Source organism: Bos grunniens, chromosome 3 (assembly GCF_055505025.1).
Source record: "Bos grunniens cultivar Pamir isolate PY7600 chromosome 3, Bosgru_T2T1.0, whole genome shotgun sequence".
Lineage (NCBI taxonomy): Eukaryota > Metazoa > Chordata > Mammalia > Artiodactyla > Bovidae > Bos > Bos grunniens.
The window spans coordinates 31,746,286-31,767,062 of record NC_141167.1 but is presented as its reverse complement, the minus strand read 5'-3'; the positions used below and the strand labels follow the sequence as shown (position 1 = coordinate 31,767,062).

General features: G+C 44.5%; 1 protein-coding gene across 2 annotated transcripts in view; it reads left to right on the top strand.

The window, feature by feature from the left end:
• The window catches only part of PLPP3 (phospholipid phosphatase 3), an 89,386-nt gene that overhangs the window by 25,388 nt on the left and 43,221 nt on the right, over positions 1-20,777 (top strand). For both annotated transcript variants that reach the window (XM_086390180.1, XM_086390179.1), the window contains exon 2: positions 19,617-19,774. In XM_086390180.1, coding sequence (XP_086246306.1) covers positions 19,617-19,774 — 158 coding nt within the window. The remainder of the gene's footprint in view (positions 1-19,616; positions 19,775-20,777) is intronic.

Below are 20,777 nucleotides of genomic sequence, written 5' to 3'. Positions count from 1 at the left end.
TAGTGACTATGGCAGGCTACATGCGAACACCCCCTGCCCGCCCCCCACCCCCCCGCCCCACCCCCGACACACAGGTAGGCGCCAGGGAAGGCTAGGGCCAGCGCAACAATAATCAGCTAATGGAGCCCAGCATGGTGCAGCTGGTCAGTGCATGGGCATCTGTGTCCTTTTGCCATTGAGCGCACTTAGGCAAGTCAACGCCACTCTTAATTTCCTCACATGAATTAAAAAAGCAAACAAACACTTTGACTTAATGATCACTACATCACCCCCGTTGCTCTTTTCTGTGCTTTGTTCATTGTAGGTGCATAAAAATATTTACTGGGCAAACATGATTGAAAAGAAAGTGAACACATAGTCTCGATAGATGTGAACCAAGGAAGATCCAAGTGACATTCCATACAAACCAGCATGAAGTGCTGAGAAAATCCTGTTATTTTCTTTTAGCTGGAAATAATCGAACATTGAAAAGACGTTGGTGTTTTAGAAAACTCTGCATATACTGATGGCCTTGCCTGCTTTAAAGGAAAGGAAAGCTCCCACATAGAGACATAGGGCTATCCTCATCATCATTCTTCATTCTAATGTATTTTGGGGGGAGACCATGGGAATAACCGTAGCTTCATGAATTGAGTGCACTCTGAGATGATACTGTACCTCCAAACTTCACAATAACCCCTCTACTGACCCCATTTTGCAGATTCCCTGGAGAGGTTAGCAGCTTACCCAGTATCACAGGACTAAACAGAGACAGAGCTGAGCTTCACATCTATTTGACCACAAACCCTGTGCTTTTCTTAATCATCTGTATTGTCAGTTACCCACTCCCATTTCATAAAAAAAACAGAGGCTTGGTGATTTTAAGATACATCTTCAGTAACTATATGTGAAGTACATAATGCATTTTAGAAATATATTTATTTATTAATTTAGCTGAGTTGGGTCCTAGTTGCAGCACATGGAATCTTCAATCTTTGTTGTGGTACATAGGATCTTTAGTTGCCACTTGTGGGACCTAGTTCCCTGACCAGGGATTGAACCTGGGTTCCCTGCACTGGGAGGGTAGAACCTGAGGCACTGGCCCACCAGACAAGTCCTCATAATGGATTTCTTAATGAGCCAAGGTGACGCTTGTCTCGCTCCTTCTTAGAGAAGACACACCATCCCATATTCATGATACCAGTAATATTAATTGAGCATTTCAGTGTGCCTGCATTATATGAAGCATCTTTGCATATCATATCTTTTTCATGTCATATCCCTATGGAGAGTTAACTGATGTGTTTAAGGTGGAGGCAGGACTCAGGCGTGACTGACTCCGAAATCCACACCATGCTATTCTTTGCCATGTTCTTCAGTAGCCAGCAGATGAACTGCCACTCCCTTTCACTGCATTCTTCTTCTATACCTAGTTATGCTCCTGAATAGTGCTGTGTGTTAAGATAACCTGAAAGAGTCTGATACTAGCAGTGAGTTTAATAGAGGTGCAGAAAACAAAGAGGGGAACAGCCTTGGCCACTCCTGGAGAGAAGGCAGTGATTATTTGGGTTGTCCTCTCCAGGACCTAGCTTGCTGTCAAGGCTTTAGTTTCTCTTTTTAAGGGCTAATGGAGATGTGTCTAGAAAATACAGATTTTTTCCTTGGGAAGATGCTTGGTCATGCATCATAAGCAGGGAGCTTTAGATATGAAGTCCTATGTTCCAACCCCTCTTCCCCATGGCCACCAGGGTGCTCTTTCTCAAACACAGCCTGGCCATGCTGTCCACCCCACATCTACCCCCTTATTTTGAGTCTCTGCAGTGCACCCAGCACTATATGATTGAATGGCATTACCGACTAATAGGATAGGATTAAAAAAAAATAAGATAAAAAAACACCATCCCTGATGGCTAGGAAATCAGTCTCTTTGAAAGCCATACCCTCAAAACATAATTTTGGAGCTGGTGAGAGATCATTCAGGCCAGCTTTTCTTAGGGAGGGCTCTGGAGAATTCTGGTTCTTCTAGGTTGTACATTTCCCTGTTGAAACTCAAAAGTGAACTCTGATGAAAGCTCCAAGGAAAACAGTTTGTGCCAAATATGCTTTGAGATATAACTTGAGTTGTGCAGCCTCCTCTCCTTAATAGAAAAGGAGGCTTGGCGAAGAAAAGGGACTTTGTGAAGTCATGAAAGTATCTAATGTTGGGTTCCAAGAGCCAGCCATGGGCTGCTTCTGCTGCACAGAGCCCCCCTAACATTTCTCTCCACTCTGTTTCTGTCTTTAGACCAGGCAGTCCTAAAGTATGTATTTTCTCCTGTATCCTGAAACCATATGTTTCTTAGGTTTTTTTTCTCGCCTCCCCTCCTAAGATAAGCCTCTGATGTTTTGTGTCTGAAATCATTCTGGGTTTTTTTTTCGGAGCCATTTCAGCAAAAACATTAGAAAGCTAGGTTTATGATGCGGCAGAAGAGAATGTGAGAGGAGGATTGCAGGTGTGGATTCTCTCAGGAGCTCTAGTAGGAAAAACAGGGTTTCTATGGGAATGTTACTGGCCCCCTAAATAGAGAGCTGCTTGAGGGCAGGAACCCTGCTTTACTCGTTGTGATATTTCCCAGCTCCAGGACACAATAGGTGCTCAGTAAACCTTTGATATTTGATACGGTTTAAAATTTTGTTTATGCTTTTTAGAGTAGTGATTCCCAGATTGCCTTGGGATAGAATCATCTTGAGGTCCTATTAAAAAGGGCAACTTTCAGGCCCTTTCCCCAGAGAGTCTGATTGAGTTATCAAGTGGGTTCTAGGCCGTGCCCAGAATGTGTTTTTTAATAAGTGTCCCTGATGGTTTGGATGATTGACCAAATCTGAGAGTCACTATCCAGAAGGTAATCTTGTTTGATCCTCCACGTCACTCTTAAAGACAGACATGAAAATAAGCACTGACCTCCAGGCCTGGAACCTTCAAACAAACACACCCACAAAGAGCTGTGTGGAGAGGAATATGGAAAGGATGTGTGCGAACAATTGGCCAGTATAGCCTGGGTCAGATGGAGAGGGGCGATGGGCAGCAATGATTTGCAAGCCTAATTAGACCTGCTCCCCAGTTCTCAAACCTGCAGCTCTAAGCCTCCTGCTAATTGGCAGTCCCTTAATAGATTAGGACTTGGCATCAGGTCTGCATGTTATTATAAACCACACACAGAAAAACCCAGTGGCTGAGGAACTCCTGCCAAACCCAGGCCTGGGTTTTTGTGAGGCTTTTGAAGTGCGCTGGCCTTTCAGTATTTTGTATAGTCCGTGTACTAAAAGGCATCCAACCATTCCTTTGGATGGGATTTGTGAAGGGTGAGTCTGTTGAATAATTAATTCCCCAAGACCCATTCTGTCATCTTGATGGACAGGCCAGAGCCCACATACACAGCTCTGCTCTCAGAGGTCCTTGGAGCACGACAGGAGAGACGATTTCTCACAGATCCTGTCCTGTTCTTAGGAATCTGTCCCCCTCCCCTTTGTGCGCTTGTGGGATGGGGAAGAAGAAACGTTAAGAGCCCATCTGCTGGAACCAGGCTGTGTGACACACCATCTCAGGAAATCCTCACAGCGGCCCTTCCGAACTGCCTGATCTGTTTTGCCAGGGAGGACGCAGATGTCCTGAGAGCTCACGAGTCCAGGGTCACACTGCCACATGTGTCAGAGGGGGGTGGGACTCCCACCTGAGTCTGCTCCCTCCAAACTGCCACCAGACCACACCAAAGCCCGAAGACCCTTTTTATTTTTCTTGGTGTTCAGCTGGTTAATCATTGGGCAGTGAAGGAACGTTTTCTGCGATTTACAGCACCTGCAGGCACACCTGGATAATATATGTCCTGTAAGTCCTCCCCTCCCCCTGCATGTGAGATAATAGGGTCCCTGCCCAGAGGCGTGGTGCCTTTACAAAATGTTGTGCAGAGGGGCACAGTGGACAGAGTGGGGCTGCAGAGAGGGGCTTTGCCGGAGTGCGAAGGCCTCCTAAGGGCTGCCAAAGGCACACTCAAGTATTCCTGGGGCCTTTGAGCCATTCCATGGGCCTTGCCCTCTGCTCTTGTCTGCCCAATTAGGTTTCTGTGGGGGCTCCTTCCATTTTTTTCCAAATCCATTTCCACAAAGGGTGAGCTGTAGTGGAGCCTGAGATTTCCATGAAAACCTTCCATTTTTCAGGCAAACATACCAGGCAGCTCTCGTGGCAATACCATGGTGAAGGAGAATAATGTTATTTGGCATTTCGCCCTTTTAAGAAAGTGTATGTGTGTGTGAGGGGGGGCGGGTGGGAGGGGGCGTGGGGGGTGTGTGGGGGGGACAGGTTTGGGGGAGGATGGGTAGAGAGAACAGTGGGGGCTTTGTAATTTACTGCAATAGAGAGGTCAGTGGGCAGGGTCATGAGGAAAAGAGGGGAGCAGAGAAGGCCTGAACGCCCCCAATTCTTGGGCTTCAATATCCTCTACTCCCCGTTTTCCTGATTCATACATTTTGAGAGGTTGTAAAGGGGACGTTGACGAGTTCTTTTTATGTTTTTATTTGGAAGAAGGACTCTAGACATTCTGTCCCTCTGAGAGCAGCTGGCTCCTTGCTGCTTTGCAAGGATTAAGGGCCTGGCTTCCAGAACCGTTGAAGAAACATCCCAGGAGCTACCCTTTTCTCTTCACAGCTGAAAAATGCATCATGGAGCAGTGGCTTCCTGCAGAGTTTTGGCACAAGAGCTTCCCTCTGGAACAATAGGGTTCCTATAGCAAGCCACCTAGGAGTTCTTTACTGCTGTGGCTCTCCCACGTGTATCTGAATGCCCACATTTTGTTTCCCTGATCCTGGTGGGGATGGGGCGGGGCCAGAGCAGTGGAGGGTGGCCCCAGCGCACAAGGATTTCTAGCTAAGGAGGGCTGAGAAGTACCCCTTTGGAGGTCCAGTCAAGTCACCTACACATAGGAAATGTGATGTGGGGCACTGTGCAAAGCCAGCCTGACCTGGCAGCATTCCTGCACTGCTGCTCTGTGGACTTATTTCTCATCTTCAGTTCTGGCCTTTGCAAAATCAAGCGGGTACTGTTTACTGGAAAGGATTACTGGGTGGGTTAGATGGCTCAGACAGTAAAGAATCTGCCTGCAATGCTGGGGACTCAGGTTTGATCCCTGGGGTGGGAAGATCCCCTGGAGAAGGAAATGGCAACCCACTCCAGTATTCTTGCTTGGAGAATTCCATGGACAGAGAAGCCTGGTGGGCTACAGTCCATGGGGCTACAGACAGTTGGACACAACTGAGCAACTAACACTTTCACTTTCACAAATGAGAGGCAGCTCAAACTGCCCAGAATGGTATCCAGTTTGCAGGAGTAACTGATGCTAATTCCCCCTGCCTCTAACCCACACTGAAAATGTTGTTGATATCTACTTCTTTGAGTGAGCCAAGAGCTGCCTGTCTTGAATTTGGTTTGTATCTGAAGATGGGCAGATTTGGGGATGTTTTCTGAGGCTCTTTATTTTTATGAATGAGCATCTTTGAATCTTCACAAACTTAAAATAGCCTGGTCCCCGGTGGCCCCAGCTGGGATAATGGACAGGAGGTGATGCCCATCTACTCTGTGAGGATGCCATGGAAACAAAGCATGGTTTGTTCAAAACATGCCTCACACTCCTTGGATAGAGATGACAGCTCTGGAAGGTCCATTAGACACCTGGTGGGACCGCCTATTTCATTTTGCACTAGGTACTGCATGCCTGTTGGCTGCCAAGTCACATGCTATCTTCCGTGCTCCCTGAATATTTTAGAAATGCCTCCGTCGAAGTTCCCATGAAGAAATAGAACCCAAGTGAGCTGAAGTGTGGTGATATACAGTTAGCAGCAGTTAACATTTCTATTATTAGTTATCATTTGTTAGTATTTATTTTTAAGGTGGCCTTAGCTGTGGCTCAAACGGTAAAGAATCCACCTGCGGATACTGGAGACCCAGTTTTGATCTCTCGGTTGGGAATATTCCCTGGAGATGGGAATGACTACCCACTGCAGTATTCTTGCCTAGAGAATTCCATGGACAGAGGAACCTGGAGGGCTACAGTCCATGGGGTTGCAGAGGGTTGGATACGACTAAGCGACTAACACTTTAGCTAGAGAAACTTAAATTCCCCAAACTCACTTGTGCTGTGTTTTTACTACCAGGCATTACTCCACTGAATTAAAAACTAGTGTGGAGATCATTTTCCTTCCAGGATATTGGTCGAGCTGAGCCAGCTCAGACTACTCGAGACTCCTCCTTGCTCAGTAGGTGAAATTTACTCAGTAGGCTAATTTACTAGAACAGACACAAAGCTGAATGACTCTAATATACTGATCTACCTTCAACTTATTACAATTTATAGTGATCCTAGTGATGAGAAGGAGGAGAAGGGGATGACAGAGGATGAGATGGTTGGATCGAATCACTGACTCGATGGACATGAGTTTGAGTAAGTTCCAGGAGTTGGTGATAGACAGGGAAGTCTGGCATGCTGCAGTCCATGGGGTCACAGAGTCGGACGTGACTGAACAACTGAACTGAACTGAATTGAGTGATGATTAAGTTAGAAACTTTTTCCTCCAAGAAAGAGACTTTTTCTGGAATGAATAACATTTTTAATTATGTTTTTTCTCTTTTTGCGTCTTTTCAGTATCTGAGTTTTAGGAATTAGGTGGGTCCCCTCACACTACTTTTCTCCTTTTTTCTCAAGGGTAAAAGGTAGGTAGGAGATGTGGGTGAAACACTGAAGCAGTTTTTTGGGGGTGGGAGAGGCTTTTCTATTCTGGATTTTTCTTTTCTTTTTTGTATTGCCTTAAGTACAAAATTGGCATTGGAATGACAGCAAGGAATCTTTGAAATGCATTTACTGGGCTAGTCAATAAACCGGTATTGCATGCCTATTGGCTGCCAAGTCATGTGCTAAAGGGCGTCTTCCATGCACCCTGAATGTTTTAGAAATGCCTCCGTGGAAGTTCCCGTCACGTGGCATCATGGGTAGTTGTCCCCAGAGTATGCCTTCTTAGAGGGCAGAGACCACTTCTTATTAATTTCTGTAGCTCATAATTCTCTCAGTGAGGAGTTCCCTCCTTCAAAGCAGGCTTTTTCTCCTTCACTTTCTTGCCACCCAGTGCAATTTGGAGAACTCAGTGAGGCGTGCACCAAGCCTCAGATGTCTGGGAGAGAAGTTTGACTTGCACTTTAATCAGGTGTTCTGTAATGCCATTCACTCCCTGGATACATCTAAAACGAAAATATAGCCTAGAAGGACAGCACAGAGAGAGGAAATAAACTACAAATTAAAAAGTGATTAGTGAGTGTTTAGGCAGAAGGTCAAAGGGATTATTTTGGACTTCAAACTTTTCAGCTTTCAGGGCTTGTATTCAGTTACAAAATTACATCCTTGAATTATTTGTGCAGGTGGCAGCTGTCAGATTTGAAGAAGGTTTCTGTGTTTTACAAAAGGAACATTGACAGGGCCAGGAGTGGGGAGGGTGCTCCTGGGGTGAGGGCTGTCTTCTCAGCGCGCACTGGAATTGCTGTCATCTTGGGCAACCTGCGTGACAGTCCTTGTCTGAGCTGACACAGCCTTGTCTAGGTTAGTCCAGCCACCTTCTGGAGGAAACCAGTCAAGCTGGTTAATTGGTATCGTGGAAACAGCCAGAGAGTAGATTTTTAGGACTGTGTTAAATGCAAAGGTACATTTAATAAATACCTTGATTAAATATGGTATTTCATTCTCATGGCTCTTCAAAGTGGCTCTTGGCGTCCTTTTTTTTATAACTGGGCCTCAGCGAAGTTAAGCAATTTGCTGAAGATTGCTTAGATGATAAGTAGCAAAACTGGTTTTCAAATCCAGGTCTGTTGCTTTCTTGAAATCTGTGCTCTTCCTCTTACTGGGAACTTTCTTCAGGGCAGAAATTCCCAATAAGATCAGAGCAACTGGGTTAGGTCGAGGTGTGCTGAAATTGATCCTTAGCCCTTAGCCGACGGGACAGGGTGGAGCAGGTGCTAAATCACCGCAGCAGCCTCCTCACTTTACCCCTTCCCAGTATTTTCTGATAGTTTCAAGCCATGAAACATGTGGGAAACTCTGAAGATTAATTGTCTTAAAGATTATCCAGTCTAAGCACCCATCTGGTACTTGAAGCTGGTTAGGTTCTCCATAATTTATTCCTGGCACCGTCATCTGCGCTTTATGAGGGTACTGTGTTGCTTTGGGAGGCTGTGTTCAAAAAACAGGATTTAGGGCTATGAAAGAGATTAGATTAAGTTCAGAAGCAAGGGAGCATGGCGGGGAGGATTCACAGATCATAAAGTGTGTTAGGGGTGGAGCCTTTTCTTCTGAATTTTAGTCTGTTTCCTATACATCTATTCAGTACATGTTTGTTGAGCACCCAGTAAGTGCCAGGAATTATTCTTTGTGCTGAGGATACAGAGCTAAATAAAATAAGGACCCTTTTCTGAAGAGATTTCCCAGAAAGGAGTAATCACAATGCTAGGGTGTGATGGGTCTCAGTATTCCCATCTAGTAAATGGAATATACTATAAAGAAAGCTGAGCACTGAAGTACTGATGCTTTTCAACTGTGGTGAGGGTTCAACTCTTGAGAGTCCCTTGGACTGCAAGCAGATCCAACCAGTCCATCCTAAAGGAAATGAGTCCTGAATATTCATTGGAAGGACTGATACTGAAGCTGAAACTCCAATACTTTGGCCACCTGATGCAAAGAACTGACTCATTTGAAAAGGCCCTGATGCTGGGAAAGATTGAGGGTGGGAGGAGAAGGGGACGACAGAGGATGAGATGCTTGGATGGCATCACCAACTCAATGGACATGAGTTTGAGTGAACCCCGGGAGTTGGTGATGAACAGGGAGGCCTGACGTGCTGCAGTCCGTGGGGTGGCAAAGAGTCGGACATTACTGAGCGACTGAACTGAACTGAACTGGAATAACTGATGCCTTGGATCTCTTGTAGTTTCAAAACTTTCCAGCATATTACTATAATGTTCCTGACTCCGCTAGAGTAAGATTTGTAATTACCAGCAACTATTTGGTGGATTTTGTTTGTAAATTCCTTCTCACTTGGCTTTACTTTTTAGAATGAATGAGCTTCTAATCAGAAAGAGGCTTTTTCTTTCTTTAACACTATTGCCTTGAAAAATAGAATTCTCTGATAACTTCATTTAGTATATCACATAGACATGTATAAGTTGTGTTTACTTCTTTCTCCTGAAGCATAACCATGTAATTTATTAACATGTACACCTTGTCTAATTGGCCAGTAAGGCAGATTCGTTCTGGCCCGACTGCCACCCTCATTGAATAAACTTGCAAAGAACTTTGTTGTTCAACAAGCCTTGGCTTCCTACCTCATTCCTTTTACTAACTGAGATCTTTGGCAAATCACTTAGCTACTGAACTTCAGTTTCCTTGTGTCTAATATGCAGATATTATTAACTGCCTTGCAGTGGTGACTTGACACAATGTTTGGCTTTGAAAACATTGATAGGAGGCACGGTCTTTGGTTACGTCTTTGACATATACCCATCCACATGGATCTAATATGGCCATCACTTACCATGGAGGAGATGATAAGTTGAATCAAGTGTTCATTGTTTCTATTTTTTATGGTTCAACTACGGATTTTATATTCTTGAGAGCAGGGATGGAAAAACCAAACATCTCCAGGGATCAGATATTACTATTAACCTAAATGACTGAAGTACACCAGTTACAGGAAGATTGACAGCACAGATTCAATGGGAATGGAACCAGGATGTAGCCTTGGTTATCAGGGGGACAGAAGGGCATGATAGTGCTTTGGAGAGTCTGTGTAGCTAGTTACCGCTACCTACACTGATTGCCACAGGACAGTAGAGCTGGCTTAAGACGCTGAAATCTGGGACTTCCCTGGTGGTCCAGTGGTTGGGAGTCTGCCGGCCAAGGCAGGGGACACAGGTTCAGTTCCTGGTCGGGGAAGATTCCACATGCCGTGGAGCAACTAAGCCCATGAGCCACAACTACTGAGCCCTCGCACCCCTAGATCCCATGCTCCTCAACAAGAGAAGCCAAGGCAATGAGAAGCCTGAGCACCACAACTAGAGAAAACCCTTGTGCAGAATGAAGACCCAGTGAGGCCAAGAATAAATAAATAAATAAAGGAAGGAAGGAAGGAAGCTGAAATCTGAATGTTATGTAAGACCTCCTGTTATTAAATATTAATGATGAGTTTAAAAATATCTTAAAAACTGGGTGGGCCAAACAGAAGATCTCTGAAGGCTAGATTTGGCCTTGGGCTGCCAGTGTGTCAACTTTGACCTAGAACTTGGTAGGGCTGTGTAGCTTGATGAGTTGGCTTAAAGTGCCCTGATGGCCTTGGATTACCTGCCAGCATGTTTTTGTTCTTGCAAGGCCTTCAATAATGCTTCAGTTCTTCATTTTTGGCACTGCATCTGGCTGCAGGCTTGCTTTTTGACTATCTCTAAAGTGTCTGATGTCCTGCCAGTCCCCGTGTTGTTTACTGTACCACCACATGAACTTGGTGTTTGTGTACACCTGGATAGCGTGACTGATGAGAGCGCACTGCTGACGAATGTATGTTTAACTGTTGGAAAAATAAGAAATGTTTTTCACCCTTATTACACCTCCCCTTCAGCCTCCTGTGATCTTTAAGAATGCAGGGCAGGGTGCCTGCTGTGATATTTCTTCTCTGCGTCAGGGTGCCAGTTCCTGCTAACCCCTTCTGTTTACACAATCCCAAGAAGTCCCTGGAATTAAAGGATTTTATGAGCATGCTTTTCCCGTGGGATCAGATTGCATTGGGAAAGGGGCTGGTGGGGCTGTGGCTTTTGACAGAACTCTGATCATGTCTTGTCCCTGCTTAAAAGCTTTCTGTGGATTCCTATCACATACAGAAGCAAGAAGTAACATTTACAGAGCCAGGTGACTACTGGATGCTTTATAAATTGTCTCAGTCCTCCCAATCCACTTTGTATGTTGAGAAATATTGCACAGTGATGCAAATGGAGTTCAAAGAGGTCAAGTGACATGCCCAAGGTCATACAGTAAGCATGACAGGTGATAGAAGTAGAATCCTGTCTGCCTGATTCCAAAATTTCTGGTTTAATTGGAAAAAAGTAACTCTGCCAGAGTGGGTTACGTGGCTAAGTGGCTCCTTTGTAGAAAACATATTCAGGTCTTGAATCAGAGTTTGCCAGTGATAGTTTAATCCAGATGTTAAAAACATTACTTTCCAGAATTGTCAGGAAGATCAGAGGTGATCATTTACCTAAGAACTGTGAAACCACACATGTGATTCTTACCATGTCCTAGTTCTGGGCAGTATATTGCAAATGAACATCTCTGGCTCATAAGAGAGACTGAGAGTAGCTGGATCTGTACAAATGCATCTCAACATCTAAGGCTTTACTTTTTAATCCTTGTTTAAGGTCAACCTCCACTTTCCAGAGCTTTGTAGCTTTGCGAATCATCTGTATAGACAGAGTTTATGTGTACTTAAGAAGGGCAGGCTCACTGGCCCCATCTCTGAATGAACTTTAGAGTCAGAGTATTTGATTACATACTCTGGTTACACCTCTTATTAGCAAAGTGGACACTGAGGCAAATTATAATCTTCTGTGCTTTGGTAATTAACTGATAATTTAGAGGATTGTTTTGAGAGTTAAATTAGTTGATATATCCAAACCTCCTGGCACACAATAAGTGCCCAATGAGTGTACATGGACTCCCACTCTTATTTAAAGGGGCATCAAAAGAGAGAAAGGAGGTCTTGACTTATTTTTACCTGGAGGAGAGGAATCATAAGTCCTTTGTGTAGTAATAGAAATAAAGTATCCCATTTGTGAAATATATAATGGCAACAAAAGAGGTCTGGAATTCTCTCAGTGAAAGGCATAAATCACTGACTATTGGATGACCTGTTTTTTACTTCTTGGTGGATATGGCAGCCCTTTAAAATTCCAACTGCAAAAGCCAAAACTGCCAGAGCTGAGACTTTAAGGTGGCTATTATTTATTCTAAAGGATAAAATGCTTTTATAATACTTTAAGCACTTTCAAATTAGAAAGACCATTCAAAGTCATTTTTCATACACACAAATAGACTAAGTCAGGTGTCTCTTTGTCACGGAACCTGAGACTTTCTGAAGTTAAGGAACCCAACACGGTGCTCTAGGTTGTGTGCTGAGCACCTCACACCGTGCCCAGTGCTCAGGAACTGTCCATATGTGCTTGTGGAATCCAATTGAGGACCCAGGATTTAGACTCAAGGAACCCAGGAGCCAGGGCTGGACCTGCCATTCCTTTCTTCATTTCTACCATGTGGTTGCTTTGGGTTCTGACAATCTTCTTTTTGTGAAAAAAAAAAAAAAAAAAAAAAGGCCTGAGCTTTCCAGGACCAAAGAATTGAGCATTTGTCAAAGAGAACCTCTAGACCAGAATGCTGAATGTTCACACCAGCCAACAGCAAGTGTTTTTCATGGCAGCCTCTTTCAAAGGTGGGAAACGCCTTCATAGTAAACTTAGTTTTGTCTCATCTGGATTGTGTCCAGTCTAAAAATCTGGACAAATATCGTAAACCAAAGAAAGTTTGCACACTTCTAAGACCAGTAGCAATTAATTACTTTAAATAGAAACCCTGTCACTTACAAGCAACATAAATATTTGTATTTTGAACCTCTAAGTAGTAGTTGGGTTGACCATTCTGGCCTTAAGTGATTAAAAAAAAAATCAGTTGGTCATATTTTAACAGGGAAGACATTTATAAAGAAAGGGAGGGTCAAGAGTAAGAAAACATAAGCCAAAAGAAAGACAGACCTGAGTTCAAATCCCAGTGACCAGTTGACTCACTTGGGAACCTTGGCCATGTTATGAAAGTTCTGGCTTCAATTTTCTGTTGGGTAAAAATGAAAATAAGAGCCTTTAACTTTTCAGAGCTGTTGTGGAGATTAAAATACATTAATTCCTAATTAGATTCTAAACTCTTTGGAATCAGAAACCTGGTGTGGTCCATCTGTATTTTTCTTTCTTTTTCTTAATATTTATTTATTTTTGGCTGCATTGGTCTTAGTAGCAGCAGGATCTTCCTCTGTGGTGTGTGGGCTTCTCTCTCGTTGGGGCTTGCAGGCTCCAGAGCACACGGGCTCAGTAGTTGGGACACACAGTCTTTGTTGCCCCGTGGCGTGTGGGATCTTAATTCCAGGGTCAGGGATCCATCCTGTGTCCCCTGAGTTGGCAGGTGGATTCTTTGCCACTGGAAGTCCCCTGTCGAGCTCTACTTCTATACTGGTCTGAATTGGTGCCATTTGCTCACTTTGACTTCAGATGGGCTTCTTAACCTTTCTGAGCCTTAATTTTCCATTTGCAAAGGGAATAAAACAGTAAAATTGATAGAACTCTATACCCTAGCTAAAATGTATAAATTCCTGTCACAGAATCATTAAACTAGACTGCACATGGGCTCTTTATCCAATATTATTTTGTGAGTAGATATGTAGGCTTTCTGCAGGTATTAGCTGAATGCTAGACTTGGCTCATTTTAGGGTAACTACAGTTTGGGTGAAGTGGAAAGTTGGACAGTTCTGGAAAAGGCCTACAGGAATGATGGGAAAATCTCTCCCTGATGATCTGATTTGGGTCATGCAAAAGTGCAAAAATTTCTCATTCACTCTCCCACCCTACTCTTCTCCTACCTTCACAAATGCTTTCTAAAAATCACTTTGAGAACAGGAGGCTGTGTTTAATTTTGCACAAACTTGAAGCTGTGGCTGGAGGGAGCAGGGCTCTGGGGTTGGGTCACTTTGGTAACACTTCCCACATGACTTTATCAATGGGTGGGCCACGAAAACTTATCCCATGTTTTTTTACACCCCACCCCCAAACCGCCCAACCTGCCCAACTGTTAGTTTTTCAAAGCCCAAGAACTTTCAAAGGCTGAACCCAACACAGGGGCTTTTCTTCATGCTTTGATTTTCTGCCCATTAAGTGTTTGTCAGTGAGTTCGTATTTCACCTCCCCTGCAGCCTACACATCCCAAGAGGTCCCTGGAGGTTTAGGAAGTTAATTGATCCTTGATTAAAAGAAGGAGAAATGCTTGAGTCTGAGGTCTTAGAATCACCAGATGGGGTGTGTGTGTGTGTGTGTGTGTGTGTGTTCACTTACATTTTCATTTTTCTTTGCAAAAAGCTTGTAATGTACCTTTCAGTATAGATAAATTTAATTCCAGGATATTGGCCTCAGAGTTTTAATAATATTAGACACTAATGTGTGTAGTACACGGTAAATGTTCAGGGAACAGGAGCCAGTGCTGTTGCCTTGACTGTTCCAAACAAAGCACTTTCTTTCTTCAAAGATCATGAGATTTGCTGAGCTTCAATTAATTATTAATACTCATAGGTGCTTCCTTCTATTTTAAGTGACTCATTTACTTTAGAATGTGCCCAGGAGTCAGAGCATTTGATCCCATCCACCTCCACAGCTTTTCTGACCCAGTGACTCTGGTAAGTCACTTTAATCCTTTTGAACCTTAGGGTGACTTAATGTGTTAACGTTTATGACTGCTTCTCCTATTGGCCTTTGGGCCACTGGAAGGCTGGGGCTCCAACTCAGTAGTTCCATCAGTGCTGAGAACAGAACAGGCCACAGGTTTGTCTGACTTGCCAGTTTATGTGGGGATCTTCTGTACCTTGGGTATCTCTCCCACCTCTGTGGCCAGATTTAAAATTGTATTTTCATCATAGCAGTGAGCCTCATTTTGTTGATAGCCTATTGTGGTCCCTGTGCTCTGTGCTCAGTTGCTTAGTTGTATCTGACTCTTTGTGACCCCAGGGGCTGTAGCCCTCCCAGGCCCCTCTGTGCATGGCGTGGGATTTTCCAGGCAAGAATACTGGCTTGGGTTACCATTTCCTCCTCCAGAGGATTTTTCCTGACCTAGGGATGGAGCCTGTGTCTCTTGAGTCTTCTGCATTGGTAGACAGATTCTTTACCACTAGTGCCACCTAGGAAGCCCTACTGCAATCCCTAAGCTACACTGTTTCTATAGGTGTATTTAGGACTCCAGGGAGAAGGAAATGGAAACCCACTCCAGTATTCTTGCCTAGAGAATTCCATGGATAAAGGAGCCTGGTGGGCTGCTGTTCATGGGGTCGCACAGAGTTGGACATGACTGAAGTGGCTTAGCATGCATGCCTGCATTGCTGCTGCTGCTGCTAAGTCGCTTCAGTCGTGTCCGACTCTGTGTGACCCCATAGACGGCAGCCCACTAGGCTCCTCTGTCCTCGGGATTCTCCAGGCAAGAACACTGGAGTGGGGTGCCATTTCCCTCTCCAAGGCATGAAAGTGAAAAGTGAAAGTGAAGTCGCTCAGTCGTGCCCGACTCCTATCGACCCCATGGATTGCAGCCCACCAGGCTCTTCCATCCATGGGATTTTCCAGGCAAGAGTACTGGAGTGGGGTGCCATTGCCTTCTCCTATGCCTGCATTAGGATCCCATAAACCTACTCACATCAGTGTCAAATTAAACCTCCCCTCTGGACCATCTTTAGTGTCCCCTGTAGAGTGCTCTTTTGTGCATTCATTGTACTTTCTACATCTGTCGGTCCTCACACTGTAAAAATATTTTAGTGCACTTGTTTTCTTGACTTTTTTACAACACCATGAGCTTCTTGAGGCCAGGTACTTTGATGTACTGTCACCTCAATTTCCAGTACCTATCACTAGGAATTTTCTTGAAATGAAACAGTCAGGAAATATAGTGATTGGTAATAAAGATAGTGCCAACATTGGAAATGGAAATCCTGCTTTGGATTAGAATGGCCTCATCTCTGTGTCCTGGAGAGGCAAGGCATTATGTCACTTGAGGACTGGCTGCCCCATTGAGGGAGACATATTTATGCTTCTCCCATCAACCGAAGGGAATCTGAGGTTATTCTTTTCCTGGAGCCAAGTCAAGACTCGACTGGCATCACCCCCAATCATGCCACAAGTCTGTAGGGGAGACAGAAAAGGCCATTGGGTTTTCTCAATGCTGTCTCCATGCCTTTCAAGAAAATAAAATGAACCATATTCAGATCCAACTTCTTGTCTGCTTGTGGTCATCATCCATATTATTGGAACCGGAAACCCTCCCCAAGCCTTGGACTAGGAAGGAAGGAAGAGGGCTTGGATGGCTCCCAGGCTGAGTGCAGAAGAACTGACTAGACAGATTTTCTTTCCTAACCTTCTCTGTGGGACTTTCCCTTCCTTCTTCCTTACAGAATTTTTGAGTGTCCACAATGTGCACCAGACTCTGCGCTGACCCTTCCCCATGCTCTTGCCTGTTTTTTTCCAACTAAAACAACTCCCTGTACTGATTTCATTCCATGATCTATATCTTCCCCTACTTGACTATAAGCTTCCTGAGGGCAGGACTTATGTCATTTCTGTATTCCTTGTACTTCATAGGCATATTTGAGACTCAATAAATATTTGTTGAATGAGTGAGTGAATACATTAATGTATTATACCATCCCATCAATCTCAAAGCAAGTCTCTATTTTTCCCATTGAGCAGATGAGAAGGGGGTCGTGAGATGGGAAGTAACTTGCTCAAGTAGGGGCGAGCAGAGTTGAAATCATTAACCGAGTTCAGTCTGACTCCACAGCTCCTTTATATGTGTTTTATTGTCCTTAGAAACATATGTTTTACAGGCCTATCATGTGAACACTATTAAAAATAGAAGCTGGAGGCCTAAGAGCGGAGCACAAATGTAAGGAACTGGGGGTCTGTTCCCTTCCTGAGTTTATTAGCAACGCTTTGGCTCCTCGGCACCACAGAGGCTGCGGCCGGGCTCAGATGCGAAGCTAACAGGGCTGATCACAATGTGTGGAACTTTAAAAGCGGACTATTAATATCATACTGCTGGCTTCGCAGCTCCTTTTCATAGCCAACTTGGCCACATTTCAAAGTGTTTAGGCAGTGGAATGAAGATGGCTCTGGCCCACAGGATATCTTCTGTCTCCTAGCCCCCAACCCAAGAGGACCAGCTAACTGCACTTGCCACCACTAAGCCAGAACATGCATTCACTGTCTCCCCTTCCTGCTCCTTTTCTCCGTCCTTGCAGAGACAGAATTTCAAGAGCTGCTGGTGATTGCCTTTCAGGGCCCCTCTGTGTTTACTTTCTGAAGGTCAGGCACAATGCTGTGGTGTGTGGCTGGGCTTTCTTTTCAAAGCACCAGTATGAATTTGATAAAGTAAATTGTTGTTCTAGCAGGAAGCAGTTAGGGGTCGCAAAATAAATGGCTGTAGAATTCAAATAAATCCAAGGAATAAAACCAAATAAATCCATGTGTGTATGCACAGTGATACATAAATACACTTTTTAGAAAGTGAGCATTTTTATCACTGCTGGCCTGGACTAAAGTCATTGAAAAACTGTGGAGTTCATGGTACATTGCTTTTTTTTTTTTTTTTTTTTTTAAGGCAGTCTGGGCCTTTGAGTAACATGACATGAGCTTAATTCTTTTGGAAAAACATGAAAATGGAATCTTATCTTTTAAATGGCTGCTTATCACATTTTTTTTCCCCCACTAATGAAATTCCTATATGGATGAAACCAATTTGTAAAGTTAAACTGGGGATTCGGGCACTTTGGAGGTGGACTAAGAGACTCTGAGTGAGCTAAACAGTCATTCTGAGCCTCTCTTTTCTCTACTGGGAGATGAGGGATAGCAGTGCTTATATGATTTTAAAATGACCACTCAGGGTTGTTAGAGGGCTCAATGCAAAAATGGATGCAAAGTGTCTTCTACATTGTTGGCGCACATCAGCAGTGGCTATTATCATTGGCCAGATATTTTTCACGGTCTTCCTTAGTCTTGACATTCAGTGGCTCACCTTTCACTTCTATTTTACCTTTTCCTCATCTTGGTGAGGTGGCAACGGGGCTTGGTGTTGAACTTGGAGGTAGGGGAGGAAATGTCTTTCAAGCTTAAGAGGAGAGCACGAACCAGAACAGAGGTCCTGTGTCATTTGGTTGGAGTGTGTGTCAAGGAGGTTCGGGTTGTGGGAACTCCAGAGGTTGGACTTAGGGACGTCATCTTGTCCTGTGTGGTGGGGAACCATTGACAAACCTTGAGCGTGGCCATGACATGCTCATGCCCAGGAAGTAAACAGGTGGATATATGTAAGAGGCACAGAAGGCCAGGAGACCAATTTGGAGGCTGCTGCCTGGTCCAAGCAAAAGAGATTGTGGGCCTTCACTTTTTGCTTCAGGCTTATAAGGGCCTTTCCTGGCAGGTGATGAAATCTATTTTCCATGACCTTTAAGAAAATGGCATCTGAACTGGATGCTGATAAACTCGCAGCAGCTGCGAGAGTGCCTCGCGGTGCTCCTGATGCCCTTGGGCTCCGCTCCAGGTCTGCAGGCAGCAGGGCCCAGCTCAGCTCTGTTCAGTCTTGTCAATGTCTTGTTGAACAGTGAAAGAAAAGAATTGGAAATGCTGTTCGCTGAGTAGCTTCTGTGTGCCAGCACTCTGCTAGGAGTTTTGAATGCTTTGATCCCCTTTAGGCATTAGTACAACTCATTTGTGAGGAAACTAAGGCTCAGGAAGATGGAGAAGGAAGCAGAAGCCTCATTGCTAGGAAGTGGTGGATCTGGGGGTTCAAATTCAAATTATCTTACTCCAGGGTTTTCAGAATTCCATGCCTGAGTGCCTTGAGGTGAGCTTTTCAAAAGGGAAATGGTTGGCTTAAGAGAGGAAGGCACTTGGAGGCATCATGAGACCTCATTAGATTTGGAACTTTGTTAGTGATAGTTACAAATCGTGCTTTGACTTTAGCAGGATGACGTAGAATAGTGGAAAAGCTCCTGCCTGGTGCTTGCACTGTCTCCCTCTGTGCTCTTGGTCAAGACAAGAGGCTCATGCTACATCTCTTAGTCATGAGTGAAGGCAGAAAGGGGTTGCATGTGGAGAAGGCTTTGTTGTTGTTTCGTCACTTAGTCAGTCTTGTCTGACTCTTTTGCGACCCATGGACTGTAGCCTGCCAGGCTTCTCTATCTATGGGATTTCCCACGCAAGAATCCTGGAGTGGGTTGCCATTTCCTTCTCCAGGGGATCGTTCCAACCCAGGGATGGAATCCTGTCTCTCCTGCACTATAGTCGGATTCTTTAGCACTGAGCCACCTGGGAAGCCCCAGAGAAGGCTGTGCTGCTGCTGCTGCTAAGTCGCTTCAGTCGTGTCCGACTCTGTATGACCCCATAGACGGCAGCCCACCAGGCTCTGCCGTCCCTGGGATTCTCCAGGCAAGAACACTGGAGTGGGTTGCCATTTCCTTCTCCAATGCATGAAAGGGAAAAGTGAAAGTGAAGTCACTCTGTCGTGTCCAACTCTTCGCGACCCCATGGACTGCAGCCAACCAGGCTCCTCCGTCCATGGGATTTTCCAGGCAAGAGTACTGGAGTGGGGTGCCATGGGTCACTACAAAGGCAAGGAATCGACGTCACTATCGATGCTGCTATCTGGGGTGGTGTTTGCTTCTTCTTTGGCCCCTTTGCACTGATGTTTTCCCTGTTTTGTTTTCTCCCCTGTACATGGTGATGATGGTTCCATCTTGACCAGCCGGCCTGCCTTTCATCATCATCGAGACGAGCACCATCAAGCCTTACCACCGGGGCTTTTACTGCAACGACGAGAGCATCAAGTATCCACAGAAAACTGGGGAGACAATCAACGACGCTGTGCTCACCGCTGTGGGGATTGTTATTGCCATCCTCGCGGTAAGCGCCCAGACTTCAATGGGCAACCTGTCTGATTCCCTGGCAGCACATCATGGTCTATCTGATATAGCAGAGGTTTAGAAGATCAAGTAGAATTTCACTTGATTAACACTATTTCATGCAGTTACTACTATTACTAAAAGTATTGGGTTGGCCAAAAAGTTCATTTGGGCTATTCAAAACCCAAAAGAGATTTTTGTCCAACTTAATACTTTAAAATAAAAAAATACATATGCACTGTAAATATTATAAAAGTATGCTAAGCAACCTTCTAAAATACTTTGCATACATTATCTCTACAATAGTCAAAGTGTAGATATTATCCTTATCTTTCTTCTACAAATTAAGAAACGGAGGTCCGCAGAGTAAAAATAATTTGCCTAAGGTCACTTGGTTCATGAATGATAGAGTTGGGGTTTAGACCTAGTTGTCTTCCTTATCCCAGGCTTCCCAGGCGGTGCTAGTGGTAAAGAACCCGGCTGCCAATGCAGAAGATATAAGAGATGAGGGTTTGATCCCTGAGTCAGGAAGATCCTCTGGAGGAGGTCACGACAACCCACTCCAGTATTCTTGCCTGGAGAATCTCATGGACCAAGAGACACAAGGCTACAGTCCGTGAGCTCACGAAGAGTTGGACACGACTGAGTGACTGAGCATGCGTGCACGTCCCTTACTCCAGAGTCTGAGCTCTGAGCCGCCATGTTGTAAATCTGAGCCCCAGAGGACAGGAGAAATGCCTTACTGAATATCTTGGGCATTTTCTATATTTTTTTCCACACGATTGTGCTGCTGCTCTGACAGTGATAATGCCGCTGGCATGATCTGGCATATTGTTTAATTCTCTCACCTGGTAAATGAGACTTGCAGTCCAAAGACCTAAGTTCTAGACCTGGCCCTCCACTGCCAAGCTTGTACATATTTAAAACCAAGGGTGACCATCTTGCTTCAAAGCTTTGCAGTGAGGAATAAAAGAGATCATGAATATTGAAGTACTTGATAAACT